Genomic DNA, 22958 nt, shown 5'->3' with positions numbered 1-22958 from the left:
TTTGATCTATTGCCATGGACTGTAATGCTGAGTTCTATACCCAGAAGGTCTAGGCCTATGAGTGACTTCTCACATTTACAAGCTTTTGTTGTATAAACTTTGTCCCTTGATTTAAAACTATTGGTTAAGTAAAACTGAGTTTGGAGTGACCTGGTTGGAGGAGGAGAGACAGAGAGGAAAGAAGAAAGAGGAGGAAGCCACCATGAGGGAAGAGGAGCCATGAGCACACGGCCAGGAGAAGCAGCAAGTGTCTGGGGTCCACCTCTGCTAGGGTAGCCAGGCCTGCAGTTAGAAGAGTAGATTACGGTTACAGTGACCTCTAGTAATTGTCAAAGCCAAGTAAAATAACCATAGTCTGTGTCTTGTTTATTTGTAAGCTAGTCAGGGATAAGTTTAAATTGTTCTTATTACAGTTTTTGCTTTTTGTTTTTCAAGACAGTTTCTCTGTTCTCTGTCCTGTTCTCTGTCTCTGTAGACCAGGAGGCCTAGAGCTCCAAGGCCCGCCAGCGTCTGCCTCTTGAGTGCTGTGACTAAAGGCGTGTGCCACTACCACCTGGTCCCAGTTTTGCTATTTTTACACAGATGTGACTAAAGGCATGACAATGACAAAGTATGGTGAGTGCTCACATTGGCCTGGGTAGCCGCACATTTGGTCCATAGTTTCTTCATATCATGAACTTGAGCAGGACATGGGAGCATGTCACAGGACATGGGAGCCTGTCACAGAAGTCCGCTGCTTCCCTCATGATGGAGCAGAAACAGGAACAGAAAGTAGCCAGGGATAAGATACTCCCAAGTACCTGCCTTCCAGTGACACTGCCGTCCAGTGACACAGCTACTTCCTCTGTTAGGTCCTAAACCCAAAGCATCTAGAACTCCTCTAACTCTGCTGTCTGGGGAACACCAGCCTGTGAAAAACATTTCAGATTCAGCCATGGCACTAGCCATGGTCCCTTGGCAAGTTACCAAATCTCCATCTGTAAATTAGAGCTGATAGAAAATACACTCTTATAATAACCCACAGCTGTGTTTCTTACCTTAAAGCTAACCACATCTTGCTTTCTCTAACTCAAAACAGACTTGATGTGATGTGAGGAAATGATGTGGACGCTGGGGACACAGCTAATGGTGTGTGGTGATGAAACAGTAAGACAAGGATGGAAAGGGGAAACAAGGAAGGATGGGGGAGGGAAGGGGGAGGGGGGAAGGAGGAAGGAAGGGAAGAAGGAAGGAAGGAGAAACATAAGTCTGAGGTTATGACCACATGCTGTAGGACCTCTCTGTGGAGGAAGTGCCCTCCCCTGTCCTCACCTTCCTCCTTAGGATGAGTCCCTCAGCAGTCTGGGACCTTAATGATCCACATCAAAGGGGGCTCAGCCCAGGGATGAAGATGAAGTCCGGCAGAGCATGGTAGCTATCTTTTCACACCTAATGGCAATACTGCCAGACCCAGTGGTCTGAATCAGTAATAAACCCTCATTACCTCCCAGTTCCTGTGGGCCAGGCACTCAAGCGTGGCTTGTGTGGGCGGCTCTGGCTCCGATTTTCTTATGACACAGAGGCAGACATTGCCCTGGGCTGCAGTCTACCTGGAGGTGCTTTTTCTAAAAAAAAAAAAAAAAAAAAAAGTTGATCAACATGGCAAGCAGGCCAGTAAGTACATGTCACACATTAAAACCAAGCGAGTAAGTCCAGCTTAACTTTAAAGTTTGAGGGGGAAAGCCTCTAAAGGGAGGAAATTTTCACGTTTAGACATACAGCGAAACAGCCTGGAGCCGCTCCTCTTCCCATCCCTCACAGTGAGGTGACATCCTCCAGGCCTGACAGAATCCTTACTTAATCTTCTGACTCTCCAAAGTGATGCTGGGGGACGGGGGTGGGGGAGGTGGGGGGCTCCTCAATCCGAGGCTGGCTCTTTATTCTCCTGAGTGCCGTTTGATCGATCTCTCCTTGGGCTGCACTGCCGCCTGCCTGCTCCTCCGAAATCTTACTCCAGCCCCTTTGTTTTCTCTTTTCCTCTACTCTTCCCTCCAGCACCCCCTTCCTCTCCTCATTCTCGGCAGGCAGTTAGTTATCCCCTATAGCCAGGTCCAGAAGACCACCAGACTGAGACAAGCTCACACGTCCCACCCACCCTCTGCTCCTTTGTCCCATTAGCGTTCCTCTCCACCAAATACCTGAATCTGGTAAACACAGCTTCCGAGCTCAAGTGATGGCTGTTTTAGTAACTTTCTATATTGAGTGCGTGCAAACGCGTCCGTGCAGTGACAGGGGAAGCCCCTTGCACAGAATGAGGCAGAGAGCCGAAAGGGGAGAGGAAATGCAAGCGTATACGCTTTATTGGGTGTTTCTGGGCTAAGAAAGGAATCCTTGAAAATTAAATTTAGAAATACGTAGACGAAATTTCTATTTGTTTGTTGGTTTACATCCCAATATCTGCCTGAAGAGGTCAGCTCAAAAGCTTTGGAAAACACTACCAGACCCCTCCCCTCAGGAAGGGAGGGGCTAAGTGACATTTCTTAGACCACAGGGATGGGGGACCGGCCAGCCACCTTCCCAGAGCCAACTGTTGGCCACCTACCTCATTCCCTAGAGACTGATCAGTTTAAAAGTCACACTGTTCTGCCGATTGATCACATTGTGCCTAATGGGGGCAGCCCTGAGAACTGTATAAAGGCTCCCTGGATGGGCTGGGTGTGGCCATTCTCTCTCCATGTGCAGGGCGACCCCAACATGTTGGAACAATAAATTCCTCTTGCTTTTTGCATTGACTCCTGACTCTGCATGGTTCACCCGGGAGGTCCCTGGTAAGCTAAGGCCTATAAGAGTCTTACAAGCCCCCACCCCCCCATTTCCTCCTAGTACCCTCAGTCACACAGATCCTCTCCCAGTCCCCCCTCCCCTTCTCCTTTAGGAAGAGGGAGCCTCCCCCTCCCCGCACCCTCTCACCCCCCCCACCCTGTCACCCCCCTCCCCTCACCCTCTCACCCCCCTCTCCTCACCCTCTCACCCCCCCACGATCCTCACCCTCTCACCCCCTCCCCACCCTCTCACCCCCTACCCTTTACATGTATGCTTTATTGTATTCACATACACACACTCACAACACATACATAAATATAAGTAATAAATAAATAAAATGTAGTTTTAAGAGAGGAAAGAGCAGCAGTAGGTAATGCCTGAATATCACAGCTCTGCTCTGAGCTGTGCCCACCTAGCCCCTTACAGCGTCCAGCATGGGCCAGTCGATACTGCCCTCGTTAACAGAGCAGAGGCTGCATGGTGGTGGCTCACTAAGAGCACGGCAGCCCATCTCCCCTTCAGGTGGCTCCCTACGCCAAACACATTGGCCTTTCCCCACTCTGACCTGACGCGTGAAGTCGTTCACTCTCGCCAATCTCCTGTCACAAGAATGTTCTGAGACTGAATGATCTTGGCATAAAAACAGTCAAAAAGAACAAAACAACTGACAAACAAGAAACAGAGAGAGAGAGAGAGAGAGAGAGAGAGAGCACCCCAGAGATCCAGCCTCACAAATGCAGACAACTGACCTTGGACAAAAGAGTGGAAAAAATTTTGTAGAAAAAGGGTCAGCTTTCCAACAACTCTACACTCACAGGAAAAATAAAACAAAACAAAAACAGGAACGGGGCAGAGATTTTACATCCTTTATAAACCACAAAACCAGGAGCAAACATAAAGGAAGTCTAGCAATCCTCGGACCAGCAATGCCTCCCTATGAACCACACCCAAAGCACGGTTTACTAAAGATGTTGGTACACTAGACTTCCTTGAAATGACACAGTTGCTTTCAGAAAGCTTTGTTTAAAAACTGAAAATTAGCCAGGTTTTGTAGTGTATACTTGTAATCCCCCCTCTAAAGAAACCAAGGCAAGAAGATCATGTCCTCAAGGCTAGCCTGGGCTACACAGTAAAATCTTTTCACAAAAAGAATCTTTCTAGAAAAGAAAGATGGCACTAAATGTTTGAGACACATATTACATGAAGAATCTTTATTCAACAACTTTTTGTGGTTCTTTTTGTTTCTTTGTGTGGTTTGGTTTGGTTGTTTTGTTTTGTTTTGTTTTTTAGGCAGGTTCTCTCTATAATCCTGGCTGTCCTGGAGCTCACTGAGTAAAACAGACTGGCTTTGAATTCATAGACATCTGCCTGACTCCGCCTCTCAAGTGCATCATTACTTCTTGCTTGTTTGGTTTTTGTTTTTTGAGACAAAGTCTCACTCTTTAGCCCAGGCTAACCTTCAAGGCACAATAATTCTGTTGTCTTAGCCCTCCAAGTACAGGGATAAAATGTGAGCCACCAATAACTACTGAGGTTTTGCTTTTCACTGTTTATTGTAATGCTAAGTGCTGGCCTCCAAGATTCTGAGTCTGCTTGTAGCCTGAGGGACCCGCCCCCGCTTGATTCTGATTGGTAAATAAAGATGCCAGCAGCCAATAGCTGGGGAGGAGAGACAGAGGCGGGGTTTAGATTTGCTTGAGACCATGAGGTAGGAGCAGAGGATAAAGAAGCCGACATGCTGGAGTGAGAAGAGGCACCGCCTTGGGTAAGGGCCAAGAGAAAGTGGCCCAGAGGGCTGCACAATTGGGTTAAGGGCAGACTAGACGGGATGTAAATGTAAGTGATAACTCGGGGTTATTGATGGAAAATAGATTCTAACAGCGTGGAGGGCAGGCGATTGCCCAGCTCTGTACAGCTGCTTAAGGCAAATTGTGCTCTGTGTGTCTTTTATCTGGGACTATAAATGGCCTAAAGCAGGAAGTAAGCCCACCCTGGGATATTTCTATATTGTGATTACTACAAATAACAACCTACTTTTAAGATAAATACAAATCTAAACAGCTTCTTCACTAGAGAAGATATGGTGCAAACCTGCAATCACAATATTTGAGAAGCTGAGGCAGGAGGATCACAAGTTTGAGGTTAGCCTAAGCTACAAATACATTGGTACCCTGTCCCAAAACATCAAAAATAAATAAATATAGTTTTTAAGAAGACACACACATGTCAGAAGGGTATATGAAAAGTTAGTAAATATCATTTGACCTTAGAGAAATGTACATTAAAGCCACGGAAAAGACAGGAAGCAACGAAGCCTTTGATATGTTGGAAATTTCTATTTTTTCTTAAAGATTTATTTATATGAGTACACTGTAGCTGCCCTCAGACACACCAGAAGGAGGAGGTATCAGATCCCATTACAGATGGTTGTAAGCCACCAAATGGTTCCTGGGATTTGAACTTAGGACCTCTGGAAGAGTAGTTAGTGCTCTTAACCACTAAGCCATGTCTCCAGGCCCTAGAAATTTCTTAAAAATAAAGTTAAAAGCCGGGCAGTGGTGACACACGCCTGTAATCCCAGCACTCTGGGAGGCAGAAGCAGGTGGATTTCTGAGTTCAAAGCCAGCCTGGTCTACAGAGTGAGTTCCAGGACAGCCAGGGCTACACAGAGAAACCCTGTCTCGAAAAACCCAAATCCATAAAATAATAATAATAATAATAAAGTTAAAAACAAACAAACAAACAGACTCTGAGCATGTGATTCAGTGAACACATCCCTTGATAGTTTCCCAAAGGAATTGAAAGTTTGCATGCATAAAACTCATCAGACAAGTGTTTATAGCAGCTATATTTGTAACTGACAAATTTGAACATAACCGAGGTATGTTGTTATAGCCATACGTTGGGCAAAGTGCGGTCAAGCTGAAGGGTCCCTGTGTGTACTGCTAAGTGGAAGAAGCGGGTCTTCAGTCGACACTCACACTGCGATTCTAACTTTAGGACAAAGCCATGGAGAAGACAATAAAAAGCCACAGCCACTAGGGGTTCAATGGGAGGGTGACAAGGTAAACTGGAGGACTTTGGGCAGGGAAACTATCCTGAACATTCTTATAATGATAGATGTGTATTTGTCAAAAACCAGTGGGAGGGTCGGGGCAATGATTTGTTTATTAACGTGCTCGCTGCAAGCGTGACGACCTGAGTTCCATCCCAGCACCCACATAAAAGCAGACACAGACCGCCGCCACTGTCGTCCCTGCACTGGGGAGGTGGAGACAGATGTGAGCTGGGTGGAGGCCAGTCCTTTTATACAGAGTCCACACCGGCACATCTGGCCACGGCAGGTGATGAGACAAGCTGGTGCTGGGTCCCTGGGAGGACCAGAGTTCTGCTTTTCTCCCCGAGTCATGCAAGTCCCAAGGACTGCACTCCCAACATGAGGCTTGGCAGCAGGTGCCCCTACCTGCTGAGCCATCTTGTAAGTCTTTGTATAATATTTTAATTATAGAAAACAATATCATATCCTGTCGAAAACGGGCAATTTGTGTAATCAAAGCAGCTGAGCTTGTATAAAAATAGGTTAGGCAGCGTTATCCAGGAAGACTTCAGCTTGGCATCTGTCTCATTAAAAATATCTTTTTAACTGATTAATTCTAAAGCTGATCAAAGGCACCAATGATATAATGGTTTATTTGAAGCACAAACCGGATTTCTGAGTCCTATTCCCTTGAAGTCATCAACGTGCTATTTAATCACATTTCAAAATAAATCTTTACACGTGTCCAGTTTCTTCGTCCACCATTGGCTAGAATAACATTCTATGGTCTATGGCTATTTTTATTGTGTGTCGCTTACATGATATGAGGCAGGAATGCGTGTTGTGGTGGTACATATGTGGCGATCAGAGGACAACTTGGTGGAATCTGTTCTCGCCTTCCATCTTTAAGGGACTGCCCTTGACCTAATCCAGACACCACACCAAGTGCCTTTTCTCGGCAGCCCATCTCAACCGTCCCTATTTTTACGCTTTAAACAGTTTTTTAGACTTCTCATTGGGGAGATTGATACTATAGATGGGAGATAGGAAACCTTCAGCCACTTCTAGGAAATAGTGTAATGGTGTTATAGGGACAGGTTAAGGTCCTGGGGGAGGGGAGGGTCTAGTCACACCTCAGATGGGAAGTGACTCTTCCTCACACAGACACTGTTAGACTTGGAAGCAGGGCAGAGTTCTCAGCAAAGGAAGCATGGCCGTGGGTAGCCAGTCCCTGTGTACCACAGCAGATCAGCAGAATTATGAAAATGACACTCCATAAAACTAAGCTTCTGTTCTTAGAGCGAATCCATGCTGTGTCTGTGGATGTCAAGACTAAGAGATCTGTGTGTAACAGATGCCCACCATTTCTCTCAGAACTCTGGGCAGTATGTGAGCTGACGCCCAGAGCATACATTATAGCTGGCACATGCGGAGCCTCCTCACAGGGCTGAGTGGTTTGTTAGTCTATGACTCCATTCTCACGGTGTGAGGGTTCAAGGGTCGTGCACCATGGAAATAAAGAGGAACTTAGTGTAGCTACCAAAAGAAATGGCAATGTAGCGAAAAACGAATGTCTCCTATTCGTAGAAACCAAGAACAACGTCCCCAACCAGGCTTGGACACTGACCATTTTCTTGGCCATGCCAGACCGGAAGTTGCTTTTGGAAGCAGCTGCATTTGTGTAGAACTGCTTTGTAAAGGGAAGATGGAAGTCCATTCCCTTCACGCATCCGGGGCCCGCAGGATGATTCACGCCCGCCTCAGCCCTTACACGGCGTCTCCCAAACCTGCCTAAGAATTTTACATAGCTGCCAAAATAGAAGGAGAAAGAAACGGTCAATTGAGAGCAGCTGCTTGGCCAGTGATTGATGTCGTCAGGTGCTCTGCTCCCTAGTGGTGCCCAAGGCAGACTGTGGAAGGCGTAGGTGGGCCGCTGTGCGAATGGGGGGAGGTGCAGAGTGGTGGGGGAGAGGAGGGAGGGGGAGGGGAGAGGGAGGTTGACTGACTGAGATTTACTAGCTGAAGGTCTGGAAGGCCCAAGCACATTCTTACGTCAGTTATGAAGCGGACAGCTGTAAAGCAGGAAGCCCACAGTGGTCAGTTCTGTGGGGCAAACACCTTGGCTTGAGTTTTTCATGCTCTAACAGCTCAGCCTCAGTTCCTCCTCCTCAGCGTGCTGAAGAAGGGGTTAGACTTCAGACTCAGACGCTGGGGGTTCTCAACCTCAGTAACACAGCTCCTCCAGGCCCTCTTGGGGACCTTCTTATTGTGCTGACCCCTCCCCCATCATAAAATTATTTTTGTTGCTACTCCATAACTGTAACTTTGTTACTATTATGAATCAGAATGTTTCTGGAGACAGGGGGGTCTCGATCCACAGGCTGAGAACTATCGCTTATGAGACAGACTTGGGAAAGTTCCTCCTGATTCCTACAGCCTGTAGACTATATTACCACCAAACATGGCACCTTAGCTTTTTAGAGAAAGAAGTACAGGCCAGTGACCTTTGCCTACACCCACTCTTATTCCTGAGGTAAGACATGAACAAATTCCCTAGCCTACCTGCAAATTAGGTTGTAAGACCTTAAGGCACCCAGAGGTAAGAAGTGATGGGCCAGGCATGGTGGCACACACCTTTTATCTTAGCGCTCAGGAGACAGAAGAAGGTGACTCTCTGTGAGTTCGAGGCCAGCCTGGTGTACATCATAATTTCAAGGGCAGCCAAGTCATTTCCCCCGGTGAACAGAACTGCCGCCCGGCCTCTGTGTGCAGCTTGTTTGCCCTCATTCGGGGGCCAGGAGGCATGGAAAAGAAGCAATTGCAGAAGAAACCTGCTGGTGTGTTCACACTTGGACCTTCCCACGCGCCATTAATTTCTCTGCATGTTCTGTGCACCTCCCTCTGCTCTGTAGATGTAATGGACAGAGAGCAGGCCCTTCAGCATCGCACCTGTGTGCTACAGCAGCAGAGGACTTGCATCAACACACGACACATGACTGTGTGGAAATCGGTGCAAAAGCTTCCTTGGCAATGAATTTGTATGGATTTTGATACAACTGCGCTTAAGCATTGCGTGTTCTGTATCTGTGCACTTAGTTGGAGAGCAGAGAGAAGGAAGGAAGGGCTCTTTTTTTTTTTTTTTTTTTTTGTTTTTTTTTGTTTTTTAGATTTGGTTTTTTCGAGACAGGGTTTCTCTGTGTAGCCCTGGCTGTCCTGGAACTCACTCTGTAGACCAGGCTGGCCTTGAACTTAGAAATCTGCCTGCCTCTGCCTCCTAGATTATAGGCGTGGGCCACCACCGCCCGGCTAGGAAGGGCTCTTTTAAAGCCCAAGTGTTTATATTTATTACTGACTGTAGATTATAGCCACCGCTACATTTGTAATTTTCTTTTTGTCTTCTCTGTGTGGGTGAGGAGTGTTCATGTGTGGCTACATGAGTGTGGTCACATGTGTGTGTGCATGTGGAGGCTAATATTAATCTTATCATGCTAGGGATACCGACAGACATTCAGGCCATGTGTATGTGAAGCAGGCCCTCCCCTCTCACAGACACCAGGGAAGCTATTGCGAGTACTGTCTGTGCATCCCCACCCTCTTGAGGACTTACCACCATTGCTAGAGGGGAGGGGATCATGAGGTGCCACACCTCCCTCAGGAGGTACAGCCAGCTAACAGTGTCTGGAGAATGGTAATGTGTTTCTTCAGTGTTGTAGGCACTAAGTTGTTCATTCCTACAAGTAACATCTTACCCATCCTCAAGTAAGGAACCCTAATTAAATGCATTGCTTTACAAACACTCAAATGTTTTGAAAAGCAAAAGGTATAGCTGGTGAATGCGTCAACTTGTAAATATGTGAAAATCCACAGGTGCCTCTTGGGCATAAAGGGGTTATGCCTCTTCTGGTGAATTAGGGCCTGCTGATTGGACTGACCTCAAAGGGGAGACGTGGTGACAGAAAAAGGTTTCGATTTGAGTGTGAAAGGCACTGGCACACACGAGCCTGCCGCCTCTCCCACAGAGATGCACTGATAACCCCAGCTTCCAGCTAATACCCTAGCTGTCCACCTCTGATGACAAGCTCTGAGAAATGCCACGCTAGGTGTAGTCGGTTGCTTCCTGTTTCATTTTAAATTGGACATTAAGGAAATGGAGAGTTTCAACTATAATTCCAGCTAGAGACCCAGTGATAGTTTTGTGAAAACTCTGTCCCCAAGGAAGGCAGGATTATAACATTTCCTAACTGACCCAGTGGGTGTGGGATGTTATGGGTCTTCAGAATACGACAAGCTTGAGATACTCTGAGTTGGCGAATCAGTGAATACTCGGTGCTTGGGAAAGCATGCCACACACCAGGAGGCTGTGTGTGCACAGGCAGAGCTCTGTCACGTTCAGCCAAGCTGCTTGTGACTGGGCAGCCGGTAGCTTTGGTCTTTGTTCCTTGACCTTTGGCCTCCTGTGATATCTGTGTTAACTGGAAAGGATAAAGTTTTTTTTGTGTGTATGGTTTTTTTTTGTTTGTTTGTTTGTTTGTTTGTTTGTTTTTGAAAATGCTGATCGTGAGGATGGGGAGATGGCTCAGTGCTTAAGAGCTTCTTAACAACTGTAAGGCCAGAGTTCAGAGCCCAGCGCCCACACAACTAGTCAGGCACCCTGAATACATCTGCTATCTTAGCTCTGAGGCAGAAATAGGAAGATCACTGGGAACATGAGCCCAGGCTCAGTGAGAGACCCTGCCTCAAAGAGATGACCAAAGAGGGGCGGAAGACACCTAACATCCTCTCCTGGTCTCCACAGGCACCCGTAGAGCCACGTGTCCTCCCCCACACAAACAAACCACTGTGAAATGCTAATTGTGTACCTAAATGATTTTAAATACATTTTTACGTTTTCATGAGATACTGTGATTCATCTGTACTTTAGAAGTGTAAACAAAGGGCAGGAGAGATGGTTCAGTGGTTAAGAGCATCGATGTTGGAGGCTGCTGGACCCCGCGGGGCAGGGGTGGCGAAGCGCAGTCACAGATAGCAAGGACAACAGGTTCTAGCTCTTGGGCATCACAGGGCACTGCTGGATACTGCAGAAGAGCTAAGAATGGGGGGGAATCCCCGGGGCAGCAGTGGCCCCAGGCTGAAGGGAAAAGGGCGTGGTGGGGAGGGCAGGGGGCGGGAAGGTGGGGTGTTGGCTGGTTCTCAAGAGGGCGAGAGTGTCCTTGGTCTGGTCTGGCGACTGCTGGCAGCTACTGGCAGCTTGGCTCAGCAGGTGACCATGGCTGGACCGCTGTGAGGTTAGGTGCAGCAGTTGGAGGGAGACCTGCCCCATTGCTCCTGCATGGTTGTCCAGTTGAGAAGAGGCAGTCCATTGGTTTTAGGGTTTAGAAGTAGAGAAGCAGAGGGAGGGAGAAAGCAGAGAAGTAGAGGCTGGCCATGTCACGTGGAGAGAGGCGGAGCAAGGGGACAAAAGACAGAAAGTAAGAGAGTAAGAGGGAGGGGAGGGGCAAGCAGCCCCTTTTATAGAGGGCCGCCTACCTGGCTGTTGCCAGGTGACTTGGGGATGGAGTCCAGCCAGAATACTAGGGGCTTGGGGTGTGGCCCTACATGACTGATGGCCACAGAATTATGGAGTTGAGGGCCTCTTGTCAGGAGCCTAAGTGTCTGGGAGCATGGCTCATGGTTCCATCCCTTGTATTCTACTGGGTCTCCGGAGTAAGCCTCTGTCAACCAGGCCACAGACTGCCTCTCACGGTCCCACAAGCAGCCACTCCACAGAAAACAACAGACAAGCTTAGAGAATGTGGCTCATTTACCAAAGGGTCAAAACACAAGCAAGGTAAACTTTCATGGTCCGTGACTCATCTTTGACAGGAAGCTCCTGCCCTGCCCATCAAATGCACCATCTGTTCCTGACAGGGTGTTTGGGAAGACAAAACCATGTGGGACCCGAGGACTGCATCGCCCTCTTAGAGCAGTTGCCAAATAATTCTACCTCATTCCTCTGGTGGTTGACCCTGCAGTCCAAACATAACTAATTAGACCTGAAATGCCTGCCCTCCTGGCTCCAACACAACCATCTACAGCAGGATTTCAGAATCACCTGGATGTTTCTTATAAACAAATCCTAGAGGAACCAGCCCAGACTTAATGGCCCAAATACCTTAAGAAGGCACAGTTCCTATGGTGTATTCTTAATCAAGAGACCTAGCAATGCAATACTCTAAAAATATCTCTTACATTCTAAAAGACAGGAACTTTTGCTGGACCTCACAGGCAGAGCTAATAATACACCCTGTGGTTACTTAAGACTGCTAGCCTACTGTGTGTGTGCTCAAACTGCTTGTTTAACCTGCCTCTAAGAGAACAGGAATTACCAACCTCATCTGCCTTGGATTTCCTAAGGTCAACTTTTATAACCTAAGCTAATGCATAGCTGTGATCATAAGGTATAGAATCTTCCATGTATGTGACCCAGTTAATGTCCATGTGTCATTTACTGAAAGTAGAAAATACAGAAGTTGAAAGTAACTTCCTGAAATCTACCATAAAGGTTTGAAAGCAACCATTTACAGTTATTGACTAATACTCAGTGATGTCCGTTGTCTGGGTCAGTTGGGATGCGCTGGAGCCAGTGACTTAACCCCTTGTAAAACTCCGTTAAAGATTGCTGCAAAGTATTCCATTCCTTCCCCATGTGATGCTTCTATGCTGTTTAATAAACAGATCCTCTCTTAGGGACACAGACAGACATACACAATCACTCAGATACACACAGAGAGAAACAGTAGACTCACCCAATAGACACACAGTTACCAATAGACACACACAGGGACAGAAAGACACAGGTTCAGATGGATACAATCCCCAGAGAATACAAGAAGTAGAGGAATGAAGTAGAGAATTCAAACCTGGACTTGTTGGTTAAATGACTTCATAGGGAAGTGGTTTGATTTCTTTCCTTAATGGGACATTGATGCACTATTAGTGACTCAGAGTTAATTACTAGTAAGTGATAACTCCCCTCCCATGTGTTTGTGTGTGTGTGTATGTAAGTGCAGAAGCCTCTGGAATCCAGAAGAAAACAACGAATCTTCTTGAGCTGGGGTGGGGTAGGAGGAAGCTAGTAAGTGGCCCATTGTGGGGGCTAGGAGCTGATTTCAGGTGTTTTTATGAGCATTACATGTTTTTACCACTGAGCAATCTCTTCAGCAACCAACTCTATGCTTTAAAAAGCTCACCAGAGAGGCTGGAGACGGCTTGATGGTCTAAAACATCGGTTACATTTGCAGAGGAACAGTTTGGTTCCAAGCACTCAAATGGTGGCTCATGACCATCACCCCAGTTCTAGGGAGGCTGACTCCATGGGTTCTAGACATACAGATGGTACACAAATATGCATGCAGGCAAGACACTCATACACATAAACTATTCAAAACAAAACAAAACAAACAACAACAACAAACCCCCTCACACTGGGCAGAGGTGGCACACACCTTTAGTCCCAGCACTTGGGAGGTACAAGCAGGCAGATCTCTTGAGTATGAGGTCAGCCTGGTCTACAGAGTGAGTTCCAGGACAGCCGGAGCTACACAGAGACACCCTGTCTAGAAAGGACTCTCACAGAAGCTAGCCATGGTGACACATGCCTGTAATGCCAATATTTGGGAGGCAGGAGGATTGCTGAGAGTTCCAGGCTAGCCAAGGCTTTACAGTGAGACCTTATATTAAAAAAAAAAAAAATGAAAGGATAAGAAAAAATCCTTCTCAGAGGATTCCTTGATGTGGCAGGAGAATAGGCCATTGAAGATAAGCTCAGGGTGGAAACCAACCGATGGCAGAGGAAGACCTGCCCCTACACCTGGAACTACATGTAATAAAATAGATCATATGCAGAAAAAGCCTGAGATTTCCAAACAAAAAAACCTGGGAGCTATGCAAATGCCCGACATGGGCCAGAGGTCATTACAGCTGCTATGTGTCTCAGCTCTCTAGCCAGCTTCTGTTCTTAGCTTGATTAAACTATCCCTTTCTAAAGCTATCCACATGTCTCTGGTCCAATTCTTTGTTCTAGAATACAAGAACCTGGACATCTCAGCAGATGCCCTTTGGACTTAGAACCAGGCCTTATATGTGTATACAATAAACTCATTTCCTCTTTATTAAAGAATCACATTTCTGGGCAAGGCTTTGGCATCTACTATAAGCAGGGAATGTTGGGAGGTAAATACCACATTTGAAAGCCAAGAGCAGCAGCAAATCCGGCCTCAGCCAGCCTTCTCTACCAGCTGGGGCCTGATAAGGAGACCCTAACAATCAACTCTGTGCATCTAAACAGGTGAAAAATCGAATTTAATTTAAATAAAAGTGCAGAACTTCATCTGCATAAACCTCATAACCAGTTCCAAGCAAGAAAACTGAGATTGCAGTTTAAAATTTCGAAACAGCATGAAAGGATGCTGAATTTTGTCAAATGCTTTTTCAGCATCCAATGAAATGACCATGTGGTTTTGTTCTTTGAGTTTGTTTATGTAGTGGATTGTATTGATGGATTTCCGTATATTGAACCAACCCTGCATTCCCGGGATAAAGCCTACTTGATCATGGTGGATGATCGTTTTGATGTGTTCTTGGATTCGGTTGGCAAGAATTTTATTGAGTATTTTTGCATCGATGTTCATAAGGGAAATTGGTCTGAAGTTCTCTTTCTTTGTTGGATCTTTGTGTGGCTTTGGTATCAGCGTAATTGTGGCTTCGTAGAAGGAATTGGGTAGTGTTCCTTCTGTTTCTATTTTGTGGAATAGTTTGAAGAGTATTGGTGTTAACTCTTCTTTGAAGGTCTGGTAGAATTCTGCACTGAAACCATCTGGTCCTGTGCTTTTCATGCTTAAAGTCTTGGAGAGAACAGGAATTCAAGGCCCATACCTAAACATAGTAAAAGCAATATACAGCAAACCGGTAGCCAGCATCAAACTAAACGGAGAGAAACTTGAAGCAATCCCACTGAAATCAGGGACCAGACAAGGCTGCCCCCTTTCTCCTTATCTTTTCAATATTGTACTTGAGGTACTAGCTCGGGCAATTCGACAACATAAGGAGGTCAAAGGGATACAAATTGGAAAGGAGGAAGTCAAACTATCATTATTTGCAGACGACATGATCGTCTACCTAAGTGACCCAAAGAACTCCACTAGAGAGCTCCTACAGCTGATAAACAACTTCAGCAAAGTGGCAGGTTACAAAATCAACTCAAGCAAATCAGTGGCCTTCCTATACTCAAAGGATAAGCAGGCTGAGAAAGAAATTAGGGAAATGACCCCCTTCACAATAGCCACAAACAGTATAAAGTATCTTGGGGTGACTCTTACCAAACATGTGAAAGATCTGTATGACAAGAACTTCAAGACTCTGAAGAAGGAAATGGAAGAAGACCTCAAAAAATGGGAAAACCTCCCATGCTCATGGATCGGTAGAATCAATATAGTTAAAATGGCCATTTTGCCTAAAGCACTATACAGATTCAATGCAATACCCATCAAAATCCCAACTCAATTCTTCACAGAGTTAGAAAGAGCAATTATCAAATTCATCTGGAACAACAAAAAACCCAGGATAGCTAAAACTATTCTCAGCAACAAAAGAAAATCTGGGGGAATCAGTATCCCTGACCTCAAGCAATACTACAGAGCAATAGTGTTAAAAACTGCATGGTATTGGTACAGTGACAGGCAGGAGGATCAATGGAACAGGATTGAAGATCCAGAAATGAACCCACACACCTATGGCCACCTGATCCTCGACAAAGAGGCTGAAAACATCCAATGGAAAAAAGATAGCCTTTTCAACAAATGGTGCTGGTTCAACTGGAGGTCAGCATGCAGAAGAATGCGAATTGATCCATCCTTGTCTCCTTGTACTAAGCTCAAATCCAAATGGATCAAGGACCTCCACATAAAGCCAGACACTCTGAAGCTAATAGAAAAGAAACTGGGGAAGACCCTTGAGGACATCGGTACAGGGAGAAAGTTTCTGAACAGAACACCAATAGCGTATGCTCTAAGAGCAAGAATTGACAAATGGGACCTCATAAGGTTACAGAGTTTCTGTAAGGCAAAGGACACCATCAAGAGGACAGATCGGCAACCAACAAATTGGGAAAAGATCTTCACCAATCCTACATCAGATAGAGGGCTAATATCCAATATATATAAAGAACTCAAGAAGTTAGACTCCAGAAAACCGAACAACCCTATTAAAAAATGGGGTACAGAGTTAAACAAAGAATTCTCACCTGAAGAACTTCGGATGGCAGAGAAGCATCTTAAAAAATGCTCAACTTCATTAGTCATTAGGGAAATGCAAATCAAAACAACCCTAAGATTTCATCTTACACCAGTCAGAATGGCTAAGATTAAAAATTCAGGAGACAGCAGGTGTTGGAGAGGGTGCGGAGAAAGAGGAACACTCCTCCACTGCTGGTGGGGTTGCAAATTGGTACAACCACTCTGGAAAGCAGTCTGGCGGTTCCTCCGAAAACTGGGCACCTCACTTCCAGAAGATCCTGCTATACCACTCCTGGGCATATACCCAGAGGATTCCCCACCATGTAATAAGGATACATGCTCTACTATGTTCATAGCAGCCCTATTTATAATTGCCAGATGCTGGAAAGAACCCAGGTATCCCTCAACAGAAGAGTGGATACAAAAAATGTGGTATATCTACACAATGGAGTACTATTCAGCCATTAGAAACAATGAATTCATGAAATTCTTAGGCAAATGGATGGAGCTAGAGAACATCATACTAAGTGAGGTAACCCAGACTCAAAAGGTGAATCATGGTATGCACTCACTAATAAGTGGTTATTAACCTAGAAAGCTGGAATACCCAAAACATAATCCACACATCAAATGAGATACAAGAAGAAAGCAGGAGTGGTCCCTGGTTCTGGAAAGACTCAGTGAAACAGTATTTGGCAAAACCAGAACGGGGAACTGGGAAGGGGTGGGAGGGAGGACAGGGGAAGAGAAGGGGGCTTACGGGACTTTCGGGGAGTGGGGGGGGGGCTAGAAAAGGGGAAATCATTTGAAATGTAAATAAATTATATCGAATAAAAAAAAATAAAGATATGTATGCTTCTTTAAAAAAAAAAAAATTTCGAAACAGCTATTTCCAATGAAACCCGTTTCTTTGTACATTAGCCAAGATTTTAATATTATTGCTGGAGCCGGAGAGCCGGCCCGTGATTTAGAACACTTGCTGCTCTTGAAGATAACCTGGATTGGCTCCCAGCACCCAGATATTCACAGCAGCTCTCTACGGGAAGCTGACACCTGGTTCACAGCTTATTTCCTTCTTTTTATACACCATTTGGCTTTACGTGCTTTATCAAAATGTTCTATTCATAGCCTCGCTCCTTCGCTGTGAGAGACTGGGTGACATTGCAGACTGGGACCTCTTGCCAGATGAACTACATTGCCTTTAGCCTCTTATTTATGACAGGAAAGCCACAGCGTTTTCCTTTGTAGTTGTTGGGTGTGGCATGGGTGTTGAGGATCAGAGCCAAAGTCTTGCACCTGCTCCACACACGCCCTAGCACTCTACACTCCCGCTCATTTTCATTTGCTTTTATGTGCATGTGTTTTTCCTGCAAGTCTATCTGTGCACCACATGCATCCCTGATACCGAGAGGTCAGAAAAGAATGCCCTGCTGGGTGCTGGGAATTAAATCCAGGCCCTGGAAAAGCAGCTGGTATTCTTAACTCCTGAGCCATCCAGGCAGTCCATTTTGTAGTATTTGAAACCTTTCCTTTAAAAAAAATATGACTTAGAAAATGCCATGTACATGTGAGACATCTTTTATATCTATAAATTTATTCAGTGATCCATAGGCATAAAGATTTAAATGCATGTGTTTGTATGCGTGCCTGTATGAATTTATGTGCACCGCGCATATGTAGTGCTTGAAGGGGGCAGGACAGGGCTTCTGATGGCCCTGGACCTGAGCTTACAGTGGAGAGGAAATCTGGAACTGTGTTGTCACCCCTTGAGGACATGGAGACTGCAGAGCAGTCTTCTCTATCTGCAGAGACCTGATCATTGTCAGGCGTGAAGCACCAACAGATCCCACCAGACCTGCTCTGACCTTGCGATGTCACACCAGTGCGGTCCAAGTCTGGCCACCAGCCCCAGCACTCATGCAGCAGTCCTGACAAGTTCTTCACATCTTCATCTTTGTCTTCTCCTTCCTCCTGTCTTCCATCTTTTTTTACAGTGTTCTGTGTACCACTGGCTGTCCTGGAACTCACTCTGTAGACCAGGCTGGCCTCGAACTCAGAAATCCACCTGTCTCTGCCTCCCAAGCACTAGGATTAAAGGCGTGCGCTACCACCGCCAGGCTTTTTGTTGTCTTTATTATCCAGTTAACTAGGGAAAAATTCCACTAATCACATCACTTCTTTTAAAAACTATTCTCTAGGGGTGATTTTCCAGAAATATGTTCTCAAACCCATTTTGCTGCTCTTAATAGTCTTCAAGACAGTTTCCCAAAAGTCCAAGAGTGGCCTCAGGGAACACATTTCCCTGGGGAGACAATCCTTCTGTCAGCAGTATCACCCACCCTTCACTTTCCGATAGTCTTCAGGAACAGAAAGGCCTCCTGCCCACTGTCACCAAGCTGGCACAGGGCTGTGCATGGAGGCCTGCGGGCTGCTTGCAGACTATTATTATAATATACTACAAATACTTTGTAATACATAGATCACATTGCTGCTACTTCATCATCAACTGGTGAAAGTTTGACAGAAATAGCTAATTTAAACGTGAAAATTGTATATGAGTTGTTTCATTTCCTTTAAAACAGCCTCAAGCTAGTTTTTCTTTTTTCTTTTTTTTTTTTTTTTAAATATTTATTTATTACTGTAAGCTGTCTTCAGACACACCAGTAGAGGGCATCAGATCCCATTATGGATGGTTGTGAGCCACCATGTGGTTGCTGGGAACTGAACTCAGGACCTCTGGAAGAGGAGTCAGTGCTCTTAACCGCTGAGCTATCTCCCCAGCCCCAAGCTAGTTTTTCTTATCAAGCTTTCATTTAATTCTGATTCATAGCAGGGCGGTGGTGGCACACGCCTGTGATCCCAGCACTCTGGGAGGCAGAGGCAGGTGGATTTCTGAGTTCGAGGCCAGCCTGGTCTACAGAGTGAGTTCCAGGACAGCCAGGGCTGCACAGAGAAACCCTGTCTTGAAAAAAAACCAAAAATCAAAATAAATAAATAAATAAAAATTCTGATTCATGGCCAAGGTTGTATTATTTGTTGTCGATGGGACCTTAAAGTGGACTGGGTTGGCTAATGGTTGGTGCCTATTGCCTGCCCTGTGATCAGAGGCAGCCTTGGAAGCTAGAAATTGTCATAAGGACAGCCAGATAGGGCCATAGAGTGGGATTAGCATCCTTGGACGATGAACAGGGGAAGCTGGTTGAATACTGTAATACTTTAAAAGATTAGGCATGGGGCTGGAGAAGACTCAGCTATAAAGGGTGTTTGCTGCCATACCAAATAACCTATGTGTAGTACACACACACACACAAATAAAATTCAGTAAAAATCTTTAAAAAGCAAAAGCGACTCACTCCCAACCCCAACTTTGTAAGAAGCGTCATTTCTTACAACACTAATTTTAGCTTGAAAGACACCTTAAGGGCAGCACTGATTGAAAGCTGTATCTCTAGCGCCCCCTGTGGATATGGTTTCATGAATCCCTTGCTATGGTGAAAGAAGGGAACCCTGATCCTGCCTTTTCTTCCTTGTAGTCTGATCTTGTCAGAGTCTCCAAATACACCAGGATCACTTCACTAGAGTGGCTTCAGCTAGGCCCTCGCCTCTCCCCTTTCTGTCTGCATTCCTGTTGTTTCCATTCCCAGTCTCTACACAGGCTTCGAGTACAAGCTTGTTGGAGTTTTGCGCTGAATTCCCGTGACTGAAAACTGGAGTTGGCAGTGCCCTCTTCCTGCCTATGCTGAAATCAAGTATTAGGTTTGGTCGTACTGTTCTCACTGTGGGTTCATGAACATATCTGGAGAATGATCGGGAAGATCTGGGCAGCGGCCGTTAGCTTACAGACACCTGAATTCAATGTTCCAGGTTAGTCTGAAAAGACACTTTGCTCTCTTTCTGCACTGGTATTTTTTGCTAAGTTTAAAACTGTGGCGTAAAGAGTATAGGGGAATTCCAGAACAGGGAAGCGGGAAGGGGTAGATGGAGGAACAGGGGGAGGGAAGAGGGCTTATGGGACTTGCGGAGAGTGGGGACCCAGAAAAGGGGAAATCATTTGAAATGTAAATTAAAAATATATCAATTAAAAAAAAACTGTGGCATAGGGTTGGGGGCGTAAGCTTGGTTTTGGCTTTGCATGCTTTCTCAACATATGCTATATTTAGTGTAACCCTTTCCCTGTGCAAGAGCGGGAGAGTACTGAGAGTTTAACTCCTGCCACGTAAACCAGCTTTTCCTTTAGTCTCTTACTTATGAGCGTCACTGCCCTGGTACTAACTAGCCCAACACTGCAGAAGCTGGGTACAGTGATATATGCCTGGAATAGCAGCACTTGGAAGAGAGAGACACGACCAAAAATGAAAGGCTACTCAGAAATTAAAGTAATTTCTTTAAATTAAAAATTTCAGTGAGGCAGCCGGGCAGTGGTGGCGCACGCCTGTAATCCCAGCACTCTGGGAGGCAAAGGCAGGCGGATTTCTGAGTTCGAGGCCAGCCTGGTCTACAAAGTGAGTTCCAGGACAGCTGGGCTACACAGAGAAACCCTGTCTCAAAAGAAAAAAAAAATTAAAGTGAGGCACAGTAACGTACTAAAAATTAATTTGACAGCATCAAAAAGTAAATTCTATAGTAAGTTCAGGGCCAATCTGAGATGCACAAGACCAGTTTCAAAAAGTAAAACAACCCACTGTTCAACTGGCTTGTATTACTCTCATGAGGTTGTTTATCAGATCTAACCAGGGCTGGCTGGTCTATGTCATGAGGCTCCCCCTGCGAGGGGCGGTTCCGGTCTGCAGGCAGGTGGGCGGCTGGGTGTCGGGAGGGGCAAGTGCATGTGCTGCCTCACTGCTTGCCTCACTCCTTGGGTGGTTTTTCCAGCACACATGCAGACAGCACACTGCCTGTGCTGCACACACACAAACAGCACACTGCCTGTGCTGCACACACGCAAACAGCACACTGCCTGTGCTGCACACACGCAGACAGCAGTGACGCGATCTGACAGTCACCTGGCCATCTGTGAGGTTCTCCACACTGCCTGTGTCCTTCCTCTTCCTTCCAGACCCCACCACATCAGCAGTTCTCTCACCTTCCTTCCCTCCACTTGCGTCAGTGTGCACAGCTCCCCTGGCTCACACATCGCCCCTCCTTCGTGAATCTGGGCCTGTCTCCACATTGCTTTTTGGAAGGGAACAGACCCTGAGAGCAGTCGCCATAACGCCAGCCTCCCAGCTCTGTACGTTGTTCAAGATTCTTCCCACTGGAAGAGACTGACTGGCCACTGCTTTAGGTTCCTGTCCAGCTCAGTTCCTGTCCTCCTTCCCCAGGAAGTCTGTTTAACCAGCACCCGTGCCTGGGCAGCTGTGGTGGCAGCTGTGGAAGTGCTGCCGCCCGCCCTTCCGGCCAGGGTGAAGGCGGACAGACCATGCAGACGTGCACACGGCATCAGACAGGACATGTGCAAGGAGAACTTCGCTCTTCACGAACAAGGACCAGGCTTCATTTCTGAACCACGGCAATGAAGCTTTCACAAAGCTAGGCTGGTGCCTACTGTACATGTTTGACATTTATTTTAAATAAAGAATATATTAAGTCCTCACAAAGCCAGGGTTTAAAAAAGGCATCTAATAAATTTATACAGTGAATAGTATGTCTTTATTCTATTTACAGTAAATTTGTTATAAATATAATACATTTTTGAAAAGCTTATTTTTAACTTGAATAGATTTATATTTTAAACAGATCAACTTAATTGTTAAAGTTATTATAATAAAGAATATGATTTAATGACAAAATTCTTATTGTGAAATAGTGTGACAGTAAGAGATGAGGAAAGGAATAAAACTGAACTCCTTCCAAAACTATGTTCAAAGCATCAGAAAAGCTTTTTTTTACAGTTATGTATAAGCCATAGGACACCACACTGAAATGTGAGCGTCTGTAACCAGAGTTCAAAACCCATCTTACAGAACTGTCTGGGGCAAGGCAGGAAAATTGTATTTACCACTCTATAGAACTTCACAGTAAAGGTAGGATCTTTAGACTAATGGCTTAACAGGAGTATTGCCAGCAAGACTTTTCGTTCCCCAAAATCGCCTCCTAAGAGTCACAGCCATTCGGTTAAGTTGCAACAGCAGACTTGGATGTTTTTTAAGTCACGGCTTAGTAAGGTGTATGGATATGTTGAATTCTGTATTATGAGCATGTAAATTATAACTGGGTTTAAAAGGAAAGAAGAATGGAGCCCAAGCATTCTCAGCCCAGCGCACTGTGTCAGCTAAGTGCCAAGGCCCTGCATTTTGCAGTGATCCGAGAACATCCTTAACAAGTTGGGTATTTCAAAGCTGCTGTAAAACCAATTCCACAAAATCAGACTGAGTCTGTGACCCTTGGCTGTCATGCGTTATTGATGATAATCAGAGCGGGCATGGAGTTCTGCTGACTTGTTTCAAACACTGTCACCTGGTCCGATAACCTGGCGAATACTCTTGGCGTTCCCAGGTTGTACACGCCCGTGTGAACAAAGCAGGCCTTCAGCAGCAGGCTGTGCGTCTCTTGGCTTTTCAGCTGGAGCTTATACTGAGTCTGTCCAAGCCACGTGAACGAGCCGTGGGTTTCCAATGCCTCGGGACTACAGGGGGAAGGAAATGGTAAGTTGTAAACCTTTTTATGATTTTTTTTCTGTGAAGTCTTACATCTTTCATCAAATCCTTTTATTTCTAGGAAGTATTTATGAAATTAATAACAATAACCTTGTTATTGTAACAATCAACCATGTGCAAGCAGTTATTGCTATTTTAAGAATACCAAGATCGAGCATTTCATTTAATGCCTATAATGGCATTTAATAAACA

At 45.6% G+C, this 22958-nt stretch overlaps 1 protein-coding gene and 1 long non-coding RNA gene across 2 annotated transcripts in view; both read right to left on the bottom strand.

The window, feature by feature from the left end:
- The window catches only part of LOC127698094 (uncharacterized), a 32865-nt gene extending 11281 nt beyond the window's left edge, over nucleotides 1-21584 (bottom strand). Inside the window, exons 1-2 of the long non-coding RNA XR_007980680.1 lie at nucleotides 21194-21584; nucleotides 1484-1604 (exon numbers count right to left, since the gene is read on the bottom strand). This is a non-coding gene — a long non-coding RNA (uncharacterized LOC127698094). The remainder of the gene's footprint in view (nucleotides 1-1483; nucleotides 1605-21193) is intronic.
- A 121-nt stretch (nucleotides 21585-21705) lies between these two features.
- The window catches only part of Trappc8 (trafficking protein particle complex subunit 8), a 70531-nt gene continuing 69278 nt past the window's right edge, over nucleotides 21706-22958 (bottom strand). Inside the window, 1 exon segment of the mRNA XM_052201344.1 lies at nucleotides 21706-22735. Coding sequence (XP_052057304.1) covers nucleotides 22501-22735 — 235 coding nt within the window. The 3' untranslated portion in view covers nucleotides 21706-22500.

This window comes from Apodemus sylvaticus, chromosome 13 (assembly GCF_947179515.1).
Source record: "Apodemus sylvaticus chromosome 13, mApoSyl1.1, whole genome shotgun sequence".
Classification (NCBI taxonomy): Eukaryota; Metazoa; Chordata; class Mammalia; order Rodentia; family Muridae; genus Apodemus; species Apodemus sylvaticus.
The sequence above is the reverse complement of the archived record's forward strand: the minus strand, read 5'-3'. Positions and strand labels throughout refer to the sequence as shown.